The sequence below is a fragment of the Anarrhichthys ocellatus genome, unplaced genomic scaffold (assembly GCF_004355925.1).
Source record: "Anarrhichthys ocellatus isolate YVR2014 unplaced genomic scaffold, GSC_Weel_1.0 scaffold7, whole genome shotgun sequence".
NCBI lineage: Eukaryota > Metazoa > Chordata > Actinopteri > Perciformes > Anarhichadidae > Anarrhichthys > Anarrhichthys ocellatus.
In genome coordinates this window covers 8316675-8328776 of record NW_022280037.1, presented here as the reverse complement: position 1 = coordinate 8328776, position 12102 = coordinate 8316675, and the positions used below count along the sequence as shown (strand labels likewise).

The 12102-nt window shown below is 44.0% G+C and overlaps 2 protein-coding genes across 5 annotated transcripts in view; both read right to left on the bottom strand.

The window, feature by feature from the left end:
* Nucleotides 1–170: 170 nt before the first annotated feature.
* On the bottom strand, nucleotides 171–7734 carry LOC116383857 (transcription factor Sp3-like). 4 transcript variants are annotated; one of them, XM_031848015.1, is made up of 9 exons: nucleotides 7556–7734; nucleotides 7165–7264; nucleotides 6311–6538; nucleotides 5643–6221; nucleotides 4514–4705; nucleotides 4184–4388; nucleotides 3882–4071; nucleotides 3349–3545; nucleotides 171–2438 (listed from the first exon to the last, which is right to left on the bottom strand). In XM_031848015.1, the coding sequence occupies exons 2-9, from the start codon at nucleotides 7231–7233 to the stop codon at nucleotides 2188–2190; spliced, it is 1911 nt and encodes a 636-aa protein (XP_031703875.1). In that variant the 5' UTR covers nucleotides 7234–7264; nucleotides 7556–7734; the 3' UTR covers nucleotides 171–2187. The 4 variants fall into 4 exon arrangements, with proteins under 4 accessions (XP_031703875.1, XP_031703874.1, XP_031703877.1 ...); XM_031848014.1 differs by having other exon boundaries at nucleotides 7165–7734; XM_031848017.1 differs by lacking the exon at nucleotides 7165–7264.
* A 1231-nt stretch (nucleotides 7735–8965) lies between these two features.
* The window catches only part of ola1 (Obg-like ATPase 1), a 5829-nt gene continuing 2692 nt past the window's right edge, over nucleotides 8966–12102 (bottom strand). The window contains exons 7-11 of the mRNA XM_031848044.1: nucleotides 11764–11861; nucleotides 11541–11681; nucleotides 11161–11257; nucleotides 10560–10682; nucleotides 8966–10455 (exon numbers count right to left, since the gene is read on the bottom strand). Of these exons, the coding sequence (XP_031703904.1) occupies nucleotides 10351–10455; nucleotides 10560–10682; nucleotides 11161–11257; nucleotides 11541–11681; nucleotides 11764–11861 (564 nt within the window). The 3' untranslated portion in view covers nucleotides 8966–10350. The remainder of the gene's footprint in view (nucleotides 10456–10559; nucleotides 10683–11160; nucleotides 11258–11540; nucleotides 11682–11763; nucleotides 11862–12102) is intronic.

The window sequence follows — 12102 nt, the reverse complement described above, 5'->3', positions numbered from 1 at the left end:
TGGTTTTTTTTGCACATGCAACACTGGCGGCGTCCTGTTGATTCAGTGGTTAGGATGCAGATCGTACTGCAGTTTGATTCCGTGTGTAACCTCCGTGTGGCGTAGATTAGGTTCACTCTTCTGTGTGGGCAGTACCGCGACGCTTTCCTCGACTCACACAAAACCCGTTATTGGAAGGTTTCAGACTTTTATTGTGATCCATTTGAAAAAAGGTTTTACAAAAGGTAACATTCAATTTTTACACCAATTCTTTAAAAAAATCACTTAAAATAAGGTTTTGATACAACAAATTCAGTTAACTAAGTAATGGCTTCTATAAACAATGTGAAAATAAGATAATATACATGTAAATGAATGCTACAAACGACAAACTGAGGAAAGGGATTACATTAATTAAAATAAGAACAAAAAACAACAAACAATGGCATGATTGATTGTTTTCCTTTTGACTTGAGTGACAGCCGTCCAAAATTAAAACAGGGCCGTTATTGCGAAACTAATCCCACATCATCTGGTGTCCAACTGGAATGTCCGATGACAAACACACCCTTGGGTGGGGTGGGCTTTATGATTTGTTGCATTTGTTTTCTCCACACGGCAATGTCGGTGCGTGTGCATCCCCCTGCAGCCGACAATGGCAACGAAGAGCCCCGCAGGAGCACAGAGACGACCGCTCCGCCCTGCTGCGGTCACCATCGTGTGGCATCGGCTTAGACGACGTGCAGATTGGTGACGAGACACAGGAAACTGATATACAACGTGAATTTACAACAAAAATATGAAAAGAAAGAAAAAAAGACTTTTTTTTTTTTTGACGTGGACAAGCACAGCGGACGGTGTGCTCGTGAAGACAAGATGAGACATTCTGTTCACACTGACCAGATGCTGGAAGAAGTTGCCCTTTTTGTTTTTCAGAGCGGCTTGCATCTATTTTCACCTCCAGGTGGAAAACGACAACTTCTGATCAGTTCCTACTCTGACCACCAGCTGAACCTCCTGCTCTGCTTGAAGCGGCACACACTACACTATGACATCGGTGTCAGCGCCCTGCTGTGGGGTTCATCAAAGTGAAAGTTCAAAATTTGGGGGGGGAAATACGCTTATTTGCTTTCTTAAGAGCGAGATGATACGAGTGATAGCACTCACGTGGCTGTATGCTGTGTATGAAGGTGTCGCGAAGACCAAGGCACCCGTCTGCCTGCCTGTCTGTCTGTCTGTGTACTTCGATTGTGTGACATAGCGGCAGTGTTTGACCTGGGAATGAGAACACGTCCAGACACCAAAGAAGAGAAAATACAGGCCGAGGGCCGGGTCTCTGCAGATACAGACACCACCGCATGCTCCAGTCTATACATTGTTTTAAAGGAGATCGTTGCATATTGTACCTTTTAATCAAACAAGATACGTGTTGGAGTTGTGATGTTTTAGAGGTGCTGACGGACAGATTCTGTCAGCCAGGCTAGCCGTTTCCCCAATTCCAGTCGCTTCATATTTACCATGCAGACAGGAGAGTGGTGGCAATCTTCTCATCTAAACCATTTATCCCAAAAATCTTGAACTATTCCTTTAAAAACTACCACTTTTAGGTCGTGGCGGCAGCAGCAGCAGCGCAACAGTTCAGCGTGGAAGCAGCGCTGGTTTTGTCAGAACTCTCCAGCGACAAAAATCCAATCATGCCAGAGAAGTCCACTACTTCCTTTTCTCTCTTTCACAAACTCCTCATCATCATCATCGCCATTTCACAAACACATTTATCTCCGGTACAGTTACATCATCTGCAAAGCTTAAAAAACACATGCACTTCCAGCATTTTATACAAGATTATGATACAAAATAAGGCATTTCATTGTGTTGAGTATTCATGTTGAGTGTTAATGCATGTATGTGTGTGTGTGTGTGTGTGTGTGTGTGTGTGTGTGTGTACGTACATACGTACGTGTATGTACATGTGTAAATAGCAACCACATTTTAATGTTACTTCTTTTTGCCCGCCTATAAAAAGACTGCAAAAAACAAACATAAAGTCATGATAACTCTTAAAATATATATATTTGTCATATATATTTACGTATATATTCATATGTAAAAAACAAACAAAAAAAAAAAAGGTTAGAGGGGAAAGAGAAAAGCCCAAGAGGTCCCTGTGATAGGCCAGTTCTCAAAATAAACCCACCCAAATTCACGCCCTCATTCCATGACCTCACCGGACGCCACGGTGACCAGCTGCAATGGGATCTCCTGATTGGCTAGGAGGTCATGGGTGGCGGTCTGGAGGATGAGTGTGGTTCCGTCGGCGGTGATGACGGTGTCGGAGGTGGGCGGAGACGTGGAGGATGGGACCATGCCTTTTTTATTCTGGTGAGTCTTTATGTGCTTGGCCAGGTGGTCGCTCCGCATGAACCTCTTGGAGCATTCTGTGCACACAAACTTCTTCTCTCCTGAGAGAGCGGCGGAAACAAACAAACGTCAAGACAAGATAACACACATCAACAACTACTGATATAAGTGGGCCGGTCAATTCAATCAGTTCATATGTTGGCCAATAAGGAACGATCAATGGCGGTGCAGAGAAGCCCAAAATCTGCTTAGGGGTCATTTAGAAAAAGGTGACACCAGAGAGCACTGACGAGTTTATCTTCTCAGATCGTAAACAGTTGAAGAACAATGTGTGTCTTTGTATGGAAAGGCTCCATGCGAGGCTCCAACTATTAAAAGATTACATTGACAAACACTCAACAGCAACGTGTTTGTGTAGAGACAGTGTGCTGGTTACTGTGATTTATCCAGACAACACACAGAACACAAGGTGAACCGTTTTCACTGGAACTACTTTGTTCACAGTAGTACAGAAATACTACGAGTAAGTACGAAAATTCTGGGATTTCTTAAATTTGGGGTGAAGGGGTCTTCGTTATGCATTTTTCTTAACATAAATTAAAAAAATTCCACCAAATATTGGTGCATAGATTTTTTTTCTTTTTAATCCCCATTATACAAGAAATGAAGTGTTCGGCGCTCTAGACTTCCTGGGCAGCATTAGAGCAAGTTTTCATTTTCTCACTTCACAGATGATGCTCGACACCTCTCATCACTGAACATTGTGTAATCAAAAACAGTTGCAGACAAATATGAAATATATTGTGGGATCTGTTATGTTTTAACTGCAGTCTAACAACAGAAACATCTCTGAAAAAAATTAATATGTGCCTTTAAAGTTTGTACCATGGACAGAAGGCAACAATTCAATGGTTTGATGTCACTCATCCAACATGAACTCACCACGTATAACTAGCTTCAGACATGAATCTGTATAACCGTGTTACGAGGCGGTTCATAAAAGTGTCTCACCTGTGTGTGTCCTCCTGTGTCTCTGCAGCTCGTCGCTCCTGGTGAACCTCTTCCCGCAGAACATCCAGTTGCAGACGAAGGGTCTCTCTCCGCTGTGCCAGCGCAGGTGAGCTCGAAGATGAGACGTCTTCCCGTAGACCTTCCCGCAGCCGGCGATGTGGCAGATGTGCTGCTTCTTCTTCCCCGTGCCCGAACCTCTGTGGAAGGCCAGGGGGGGGAAGGGGGCCAAAATGAGTACAAAAATGCAAATACTGGGAAATAAATGAACGCAAAAGGCAGAAAATACGCAATTGAACTACAAACAAACCTAATAAAAGACCCAACGATGCTGAATAACAACTGAATAATAATCTTACATTTGCAGGAATTGTTTTTCATGCCAATCTGAATTTTCGATGCCACATGAACAGAATATAAAACCAGCTGAACCGCTTCAACACAGAAATGTAAAGCTGGTTAACGGTGAGCTGATCACCAGCCCCTCCTGGTATGTGTAACGCGCGTGCGTGTGTGTGTTTTTCCGACATGCCCACCTTCCTCCGGACTCTTTGCAGTTGGGGCAGGTGCAGGCGACCCTGCGGAGCCTCTTGCCCTCCCCGCCCTGCATATCCATGTCCTCGTCTCCGATCTGAACGCGCAGGTTGTTCAGGTCGCTGGGGTTCAGCGTGGAGTTCCCACTCAGCTGCCACTCCTCGGAGTCTGGTTCCTCCTTTATCTGGATGCCTGCAGCAGGGAAGAAGAAGGAGGTGAAGATTTAGGGCCTCTTTAAGAGATGCAATAATTCAAATGAATCCATTATGTGTGAGAGTACAGCATGTGCAGGTGTTCCCCATACCAGCTGGACTGTTTGCGTCCTCCGCCTGTGTGTACTGAACTCCGCTTTGTGTCACAGAGTTCACCGTGACTGTCTGGAGGTTGGGCAGGCTGACCTGGCCCGTCTGACCCAGAGGGAGGGTGTGAACCGGGGCTAGGGTCAGCTGCTGGGCCTGCCCCTGCCCCTGGGGCAGCTGAAGCCCCTGGAGTGACTGGACACCTTGAACCTATACGGAGAGAGAGAGAGAGAGAGAGATGAGATGAGATGCCTGTTAGTAATCTGACATCTTTCACAGAAAGACACCTCAACGACTTCTGTAGGCCGCTTCCCAAACGGCCCTGATCGGGTTACCTGGAAGGTCTGCCACTGGATCTGTCCGGTAGCGGTGACGGTTTGGGCCTGGATGAGGAAGGTCCCCGGGTTGACCAGCTGCACGCTCTGTAGAGTCTGACCTCCTGCATTCAGGTCCTGACCCTGAACCTGACTGTCCCCACACAGCTGCAGGATGGGCTGCGAGAGAGTGGTGGCGTGTGAGGATGAGACCTGCAGAAAATAAAATACAATTACACACAAAAAGGCTAAGGGAGCCGCACTCATGTCATGTTTCAATGCAGGAGGTCCTGGTTCAACGGTACAGTGGATAGTTTAGTCTTAATCGTGTTCAGAAATTGCAAGCTAGAGCATTTCACCACGAGCAAAGAACTGATTTGTGGCTGTGGAGCCTCAGGGCGGGGAGCTCCGAAACACTGGAGAGGTTGTTGCACAACAGCAATGCATTCACAAGCCGACATGTGACGACGATAGAAGTACAGTCTGAACTTTCAATTGTAGTTACGCAGTTACAAAACAAATTAATCCCTATTATGAGCCAAATCTAGGTGGGCCGGCCATGCAAGCGTGTAAAACTCTGGATACATAGACACACTGAGGTTAAATACACAGTGACGCAATAAGCTCTATTGGTGTCTTAAAGCAATGTTTTCCAAACGTTTGACTTGTTAGGCTCCTTAAATCAAATCATTGTCTACTTAATAGCACTCATCGCTGAGGCTGGTGATTTCTAGATTTAAGACTTGACATTTAATAGGTTACTTTCAGATTTTTAAAGAACGATACAATAACTATACTACACACAGACGAGCCATGATGGAGCAGTTCAAGCAAACGCGTATCTTTTAAAAAAGAAAAGTGCATTCAATGATAAAAAGCCTCACGTCTGTGATTCGGTCTCTCTGTTATTGCGTCTTCAAACAGAATCACACAATGGCGCGGCCGATATAAAGATGATAGGAAAAGGCCGGTAGCCGATTAATCGGCCGATAACCCGGGTACCTCCCCGTCCTTAGAGTCCGGAGGAGGTAAGCGTGTCGAGCATATTGCAAAGAAATAAAATAAATCCCGGTCTGGGAACCACTGCCTTAAAGCACGCAGACCTGACTAAACATACACATGACGTGGTGTGAAAGACACACACTCTGACCTGGATTTGCTGCAGGTGGTTGTGGGAGTTGAAGTTCTCCGAGGACGGGTCGGACACGCCCGCAGACACGGCGGTTGCTTGGGTCAGGACCCCGGTACCGTCGATGGTCTCCGGAAGATGGGAGGAGTTAGAGGAGGGCGTGGTGGTTGGCACGTAGAGTTCGTGGTTTGCGGCGCTCACCGTCACCTGCTTGACGCCAGTGTCCTGGCCGTGACCGTCCAGCGTCTGGCCACCCATGATCAGCTGCCCTTCAGCCGTTACCCCCGTTGCGATGGGGACCGACTGCGCTCCGGTCAGCCCCAGAGACTCCAGATCCACACTGTTTATAGGGACGAACGTTATGTTGCCGGGCAGCCCTACTGTGCCGGTGTACGCCGACCCCCCGGCCAGCGAGACGCCTTGGATCGACTGTACGTGCCCCGCCTGCGTCAGAAGGTCTGTGGTCGACGTCGTGGCACAGCTGATTCCAATGCTGCCCTGGCCGCCATCTTGGAGGAGGTGGATCTGCCCTGTGCCATCGTCCAGTCCCTGTGTGAATCCTGTGAGGGTCCCATCTGCATTTTGGATTTGGGGGATGACCTGGAAGAATGAACCATCGTTGTGATCAAGATCTTTGCCGTAACAGAACACACACAGTATCCAACATGTTGTTTCTGTCTCTTTTTTACCTGATACTGAATGCCTGACACTCCATTGTGTGAAGCCTCATTCCCGGATGCTGTGACATAAATGGGTTGGTTGGGGAGACTCCCAATGTGCATGTACTGCCCGTTTGAGGTGACAATCCCAGAGTTCTGAATGTGGACAATTCCTTGATCTTCCTTCCCGGTTGAGACGGGCGTTAACACCTCCCATCGGTCTGAACCCGTCAGCTGAATGGCAGACATGTCTGTGGTCTGGGAGTCAAATTGTACACAAAGATTAACAAGAACAGATCACACTTCAACAAGAATACTCAGCTTTAGATTAGATCACAGGGGGAAGAAGGAGAATCAGCCGGGCTATTTTTCTGAAAAGTAGTTGTGGATTCAGAGATTGTGCTGCTACATCAAAGAGAGTAAATCATAGTGATTGGGGGGGGGGGGCATATAGGATGTGTGCTGATGCAAACGATGCAACAGCCACAACCTCAAAGCAACCACCAACACACCGAGTGTAGATAACAGGCTCAGAAATGACCGAGTGCATGGGTGTGGGGGATGGGCAGCTATTACGACACAATTGAACGCTACTGTTGTGATTACGGACGCTTTCCCTGCAGTAGTATCACACCCCGGTAAGGTAAACCGGCTATCTATCCAGCGAGCCGACCCAAGTGACTGACTTCAGTGTCCTACCCACTATGGGCGGGTTTTACAGGGGTAAAGTGGGTGGCCGTTATTGAGGGGAACACAGGAAGTGTACGGCGTTCACCCCATGCCATCAAATTTTTAAAACGTGTGAACTTCATGCTCTCAAAAAACACAACCCAGCAATCGAAAGCGAGCGAGCGAGTAAGACGAGCTAGAAAATGTCGGGATACCTGTGTTTCCGCTGCGCCGCCGGGTTGCAGAAACTCGCTTTGACTGCTGTCCACGTCCGCGGACGCCATTTCTCCTTGTTTCAGAGAGGCTGCTCTGGCGCTAGCAGAGAGACAGGGGGGGAACTCAGCAAAACTCTGTAATGTTCAACTCCTGCCTGACAGAAAAGCTCGCAAAGCATCCCCACTCTGCAGTGCGAAAGGAGCTGACTGTGAAACTCAACTTTGCAGCGCAGATTCTGTGGCAATTTCGGCCCAGATTGACGTGTTTACTTTGTCAACTTCGTTGCTAGCCAGCTAGCTCCGTTAGCTAACCATATCTAGCTAGTTAGCAGCAGAGCAAAAAAGATAAAAAAAGACGCAGCTTGCTTCGCTGTAGGTTGCACAAACTCACCGATTAGTTGCACGCTTCGATGCGGTAAACGTTTACGTACCGGTCATAGCGTGAGTGGTAGTAACCGGGAGGATTATCGGGTAAACTAAACTCCAAACATGATTATTTTATCAAAGGCGGGCTAGTGTTGATCGGTGAATTCGGGTCGATTTTTTTCTATTTTGATTGACGGTGCGGGAAACACAAAAGGGCGGGACTAACAGGCTTGACGCTCGAATTTGCATCACATTTCAGGACGTCCCGCCCTTCTTCTCTAAAGCGATTGGCTAAGCTAGGGGTACGGGGGACGTAATTGGCTAACTGAAACGTCACTCACTTTTTATAGGACGTGTGTTTCCTGTTTGTTGAGCGTGTGAAGAGAAGGAATGCAGTTGTTAAAATCCCCCAACTGAGATACTTGTTAAACAGCGGCATTTCTGTCGAAATTACACCATTTATTTTAATTACTTTAATGTAAAATTAAGATGTATACTGTTTTCTTTTCGCCATTACACATAACGTGCAATAGACGATTTAGCGTTTAAAGTTCTGTGATCACTGTAAATTGTCATTTGGCCTCCATTTCTACAACGAGGCATTTTTCAAAAGTTATCTCAAGTCCTAAAAGTGGCAATCTCAGAAGATCTTCATTGAATAAGTCATGATCTATGACACAGTTACTCACTGATGAAAGTATTGCAATATTTAAGTATTTGCAGAATAACAAACTTAATGTTTGTGGTGATATTCCTGGAAAAAACGCTGTAATCACTAAAAATTGAATTATGCATCGACAAATTAAATTACATTACATCTGTATTGCCCAATATCAGAAATTACAAATTAGCCTCAGAGGGCTTTACAACCTGTACGGCATTCAACATCCTCTGTCCAAGGACCCTAAACCCTAAAACAACAGACTCCAGACTAAACCTGAAGCACAATTTCATTGTTTTCACTCAAATATAATTTATAAATCAACCAGAAATGGAATTGACACAAATTTCTACATCTCCATCTGCTGATATGATCGAAGGCTCCAGAATAGCGACTGAGTGGATTTTGTGGCGAGATTGTTTTAAAACAGGCAGGCACAAGTACATACAATGAAAATGATAATGCCCCTTTTGCAATTCCATTTAAAAATGGAATTGATTTAACATTTAAATAAGAAAAATATAATTGGCAAATGTGTGATCACTACATAAGACAGATGGGTTATATGTCTTACTTGAAGCTTATTACTGCATCAGTAAAGACAAATTGGGATCATCCGTTGTTCACAGCTTGTTTAAATATATAAATTTATTAAGTGATCGTAATTAAAGACTGTTAATAACATTACTATTATATTTCTATGGTTTTTACAGTCCATTCATTCCCTCATGTTGTGACTTTAGCCTCCAACGTGAGGAAAAAGTAGAAAGACACAAAGCAATGACAGGTTCGTCTCCTTTTATTGACACATGCATATTGATGAGGATGACATTTATTGTATCTGGGCTCCTTTAGGTCCATTTTCTATCCACAAGATGTTAAATGAGGGGACTCTTGAAAATAAAGACATTCACACTGTGGCGGCAGAAAGGTGAAACAAGAAGCATTGTGAAGCTGTGCAGCCCAGAAGATCCACAGAGCTGGTTTACACTGAAGCCTCATCTCTTGACACAGCGTGGACTTCATAATGTGAATGTTGTCCTTTTTTTTTTTTTTTTTTTTTTTTAAACCAACCCAAACCAAATACAATAAAAGCAGTGTGTATAACAAAATGATCCATTCGGGCGTCTCATTCTGCATTGTCAGGGATTCCTGCTTTGCTCTTTCTAAAATAATAATATCCTTCCCCTCAGAATACAGCACAGTTCTGTCCTGAAATGCCACACTGAGCGATGGCTTTTCATTTTATCTATAATAGGTAACACAGCACCAGTCAAAGGTATGTATCATTTTCAGCATAATTGGAAAAGGAATTATGACTTAATCGTGAATAGCAGAAAGTTGAATTGAGGGAAAAGGCATAAATTAACTAAGAAAATAGTTCATGTCCTTTTAATTCCAGGGAAAAACACCATAGACTCATTTATGATGTCCGTTACTTAATTAATGCTGATTAGGCGCCTGTACCAAACAACACATGCTGTATATTATCACTTACGGTGGCACTGTTTATTACTTTTGTATGATATAAGAGCTGATTTACAGATGGAGCACGCCGAGCTGAAATAAAGCGTGTCGATATGATGCGAGAGCTCGCCAATCAATTAGCAGTCATGAAGGTAATTGTCGAGTAATGACAGAAAGGCAAGCTGGTATTGTTGGAGGGACCAAATATCTTCCTAAAGATAAAAAAAAAAGAGACTTTGATTCTTGCTTGAATGTTAAAAAAAGCGTCTAGAAAAGGGGACAAGCTGTGATCCTCTGATGCATATTAAAAACACATGGACAGCATCAATCATAAAGCAATATGCAGTTTGTGTTCCGTTAGTTTCTTAATTGGCCATTTCCTATAAAATCAGAAATGATACATTTCTCAGTTCAGTTATACCTGTTCTCCGTTGGGACCATGAAAGCTAGAATATAATCTTTTCAAAAATATTTGACTGGTACAGAAGGTGCCAAATATTACAGCTATGCTTGTGTAGAAATGTTTTTATATTGAAAAAATTCCAATTGATTCAGATCTGTGAGGCCAGTTGAGTGAATAACTGCTGAGCTGATCCTCTGAGTTCAAAAGATAAACATGAAAACCAGCACACAGTGTAGCTCTTTGCAAACTAAACAGTATTCTGAGTTCTCCCTCTGGTGATCGTGTGGTCTCACGGCTTCTTTTTAGGTGCGTTGGGCGTGTTGAATTTGAAAAAGATAATGTCGCCATCCTCCACCATGTAGTTCCTGCCCAGTTGCCTGTATTTCCCAGCCGCCTGTAAGAGAGGACACATTTAAAAATTGTATTCAAGAGCGGTTTTTATTGGCAGAAATTCAGTCCCAGTTCAAGCTTTAAACGAGGCTCTATAAAAACACACACCTTGGCTGCATTCTCACTGCCCTCCTCTTTGAAGTCAATGTACTTCATCACCTCCGCCATGATGAAGCCTTTCTCAAAGTCAGTGTGGATCTTTCCTGCAGCTTGAGGAGCCCTAGTCCCTTTCTGTTGCAGCAAATAAAGAAGATAACCAGAGATTAACTCAGAATATCTCAACACACTGCAACCTTGAAGAATTTTATCACAGATAAGAATGCAAACGTGGCGCGAATTTCCAGGATGTTTAAATCACTCAATGCCACACACCAGTTAATGTGTAGAAACATACTCACATCATTGTAAATTTGTAAGAAAGAGAGAAAACATATAATACACGAGAGAATTATTTGTCCCACAACTCATGATAAATATGTGATATTCCCATTTGACAACAAGAGCTCTTCCTATTATAAATAAGTTAATTCATATATTTGTTTGCTAATAACTTTATTTTGACAAAATGATCATTTTACAGAAAATGTCTTCGACTGTAAATTACGCTTTCAAACAACAATGAAGAGGATTTTGAAATAAAACACTGACTTTTGAGAACATACGGTAATAATGATCTTAAAAGACGGGTTATTTATTTCCCAGCACTCACCCTGATGGTCCACGCTCGCACCTCGTCTGGTCCGGCTGTGAAGAAGTACTCCAGCTGTAGTGCTGCGTAGCCCGTTTTGATTATTTTGGTCAAAACACTAGAAACACAGAGAGAAGTCACGATGGAGCAGCTCAAGCAGACATGCGTCTAATAAAAAAGGTGCATTCAATGATGAAAGCATCTGTTATTATATCTTCAAACAGAATTATAAAATGGTGCAGACTTTGATTTGTCACAGCAAGGAAAACACCGGAGTAATTAATAACATTTATATTAGCTGCAAACAAGTGATAATGATAATAATTGAGAGATTCATCAACAAAGCCCTAAGGGACTATTTCTCTACCTGGTTTACGATACACCGTGAGTTCATGTCTCACCTCTGCGTCTTCATTTCCTCACAGTACTTATTCTTCTCCTCCTCGTCCATGTCCTGCATTTTAGACTCCACAGCTCCACTCACGGGAATCACCAGAGCACCGGGGTCATGGGCGTCCACCCACTCCTTGATTTTCGCCAACCTGAGAAGAACAGGCAGCAGGGTGTTCAAACAATGGCTGCAACATGTACTTATGCACAACGGGCAGGTGAACGCAAACCCACCACTTGTTCTTTTTCCTGATGTAATCCTTCTCCGAGAGGTTAACCAGGTAGATCATGGGCTTGGATGTCAGAAGCAGGTATTTGTTCAACACCTCAATCTGTGGAGAGAATGTTAAAGGGTACAGCTCAGGGGACACCCTACTAATGACATCATGTACAACCTCCTGATGCAGTGATGAGCAGTCAGACTACTCTGACCATCAGGACAACAAGCCGACAACAAAGTTACAACAATCAAAAGACAAAAACACACAAAAGGGCTGTACCGAATATTTCAAAGCTTCATTCATAACATTAACTTTAAAATCCTATCTTAACATCCAAATGTTGCGCAGCTTC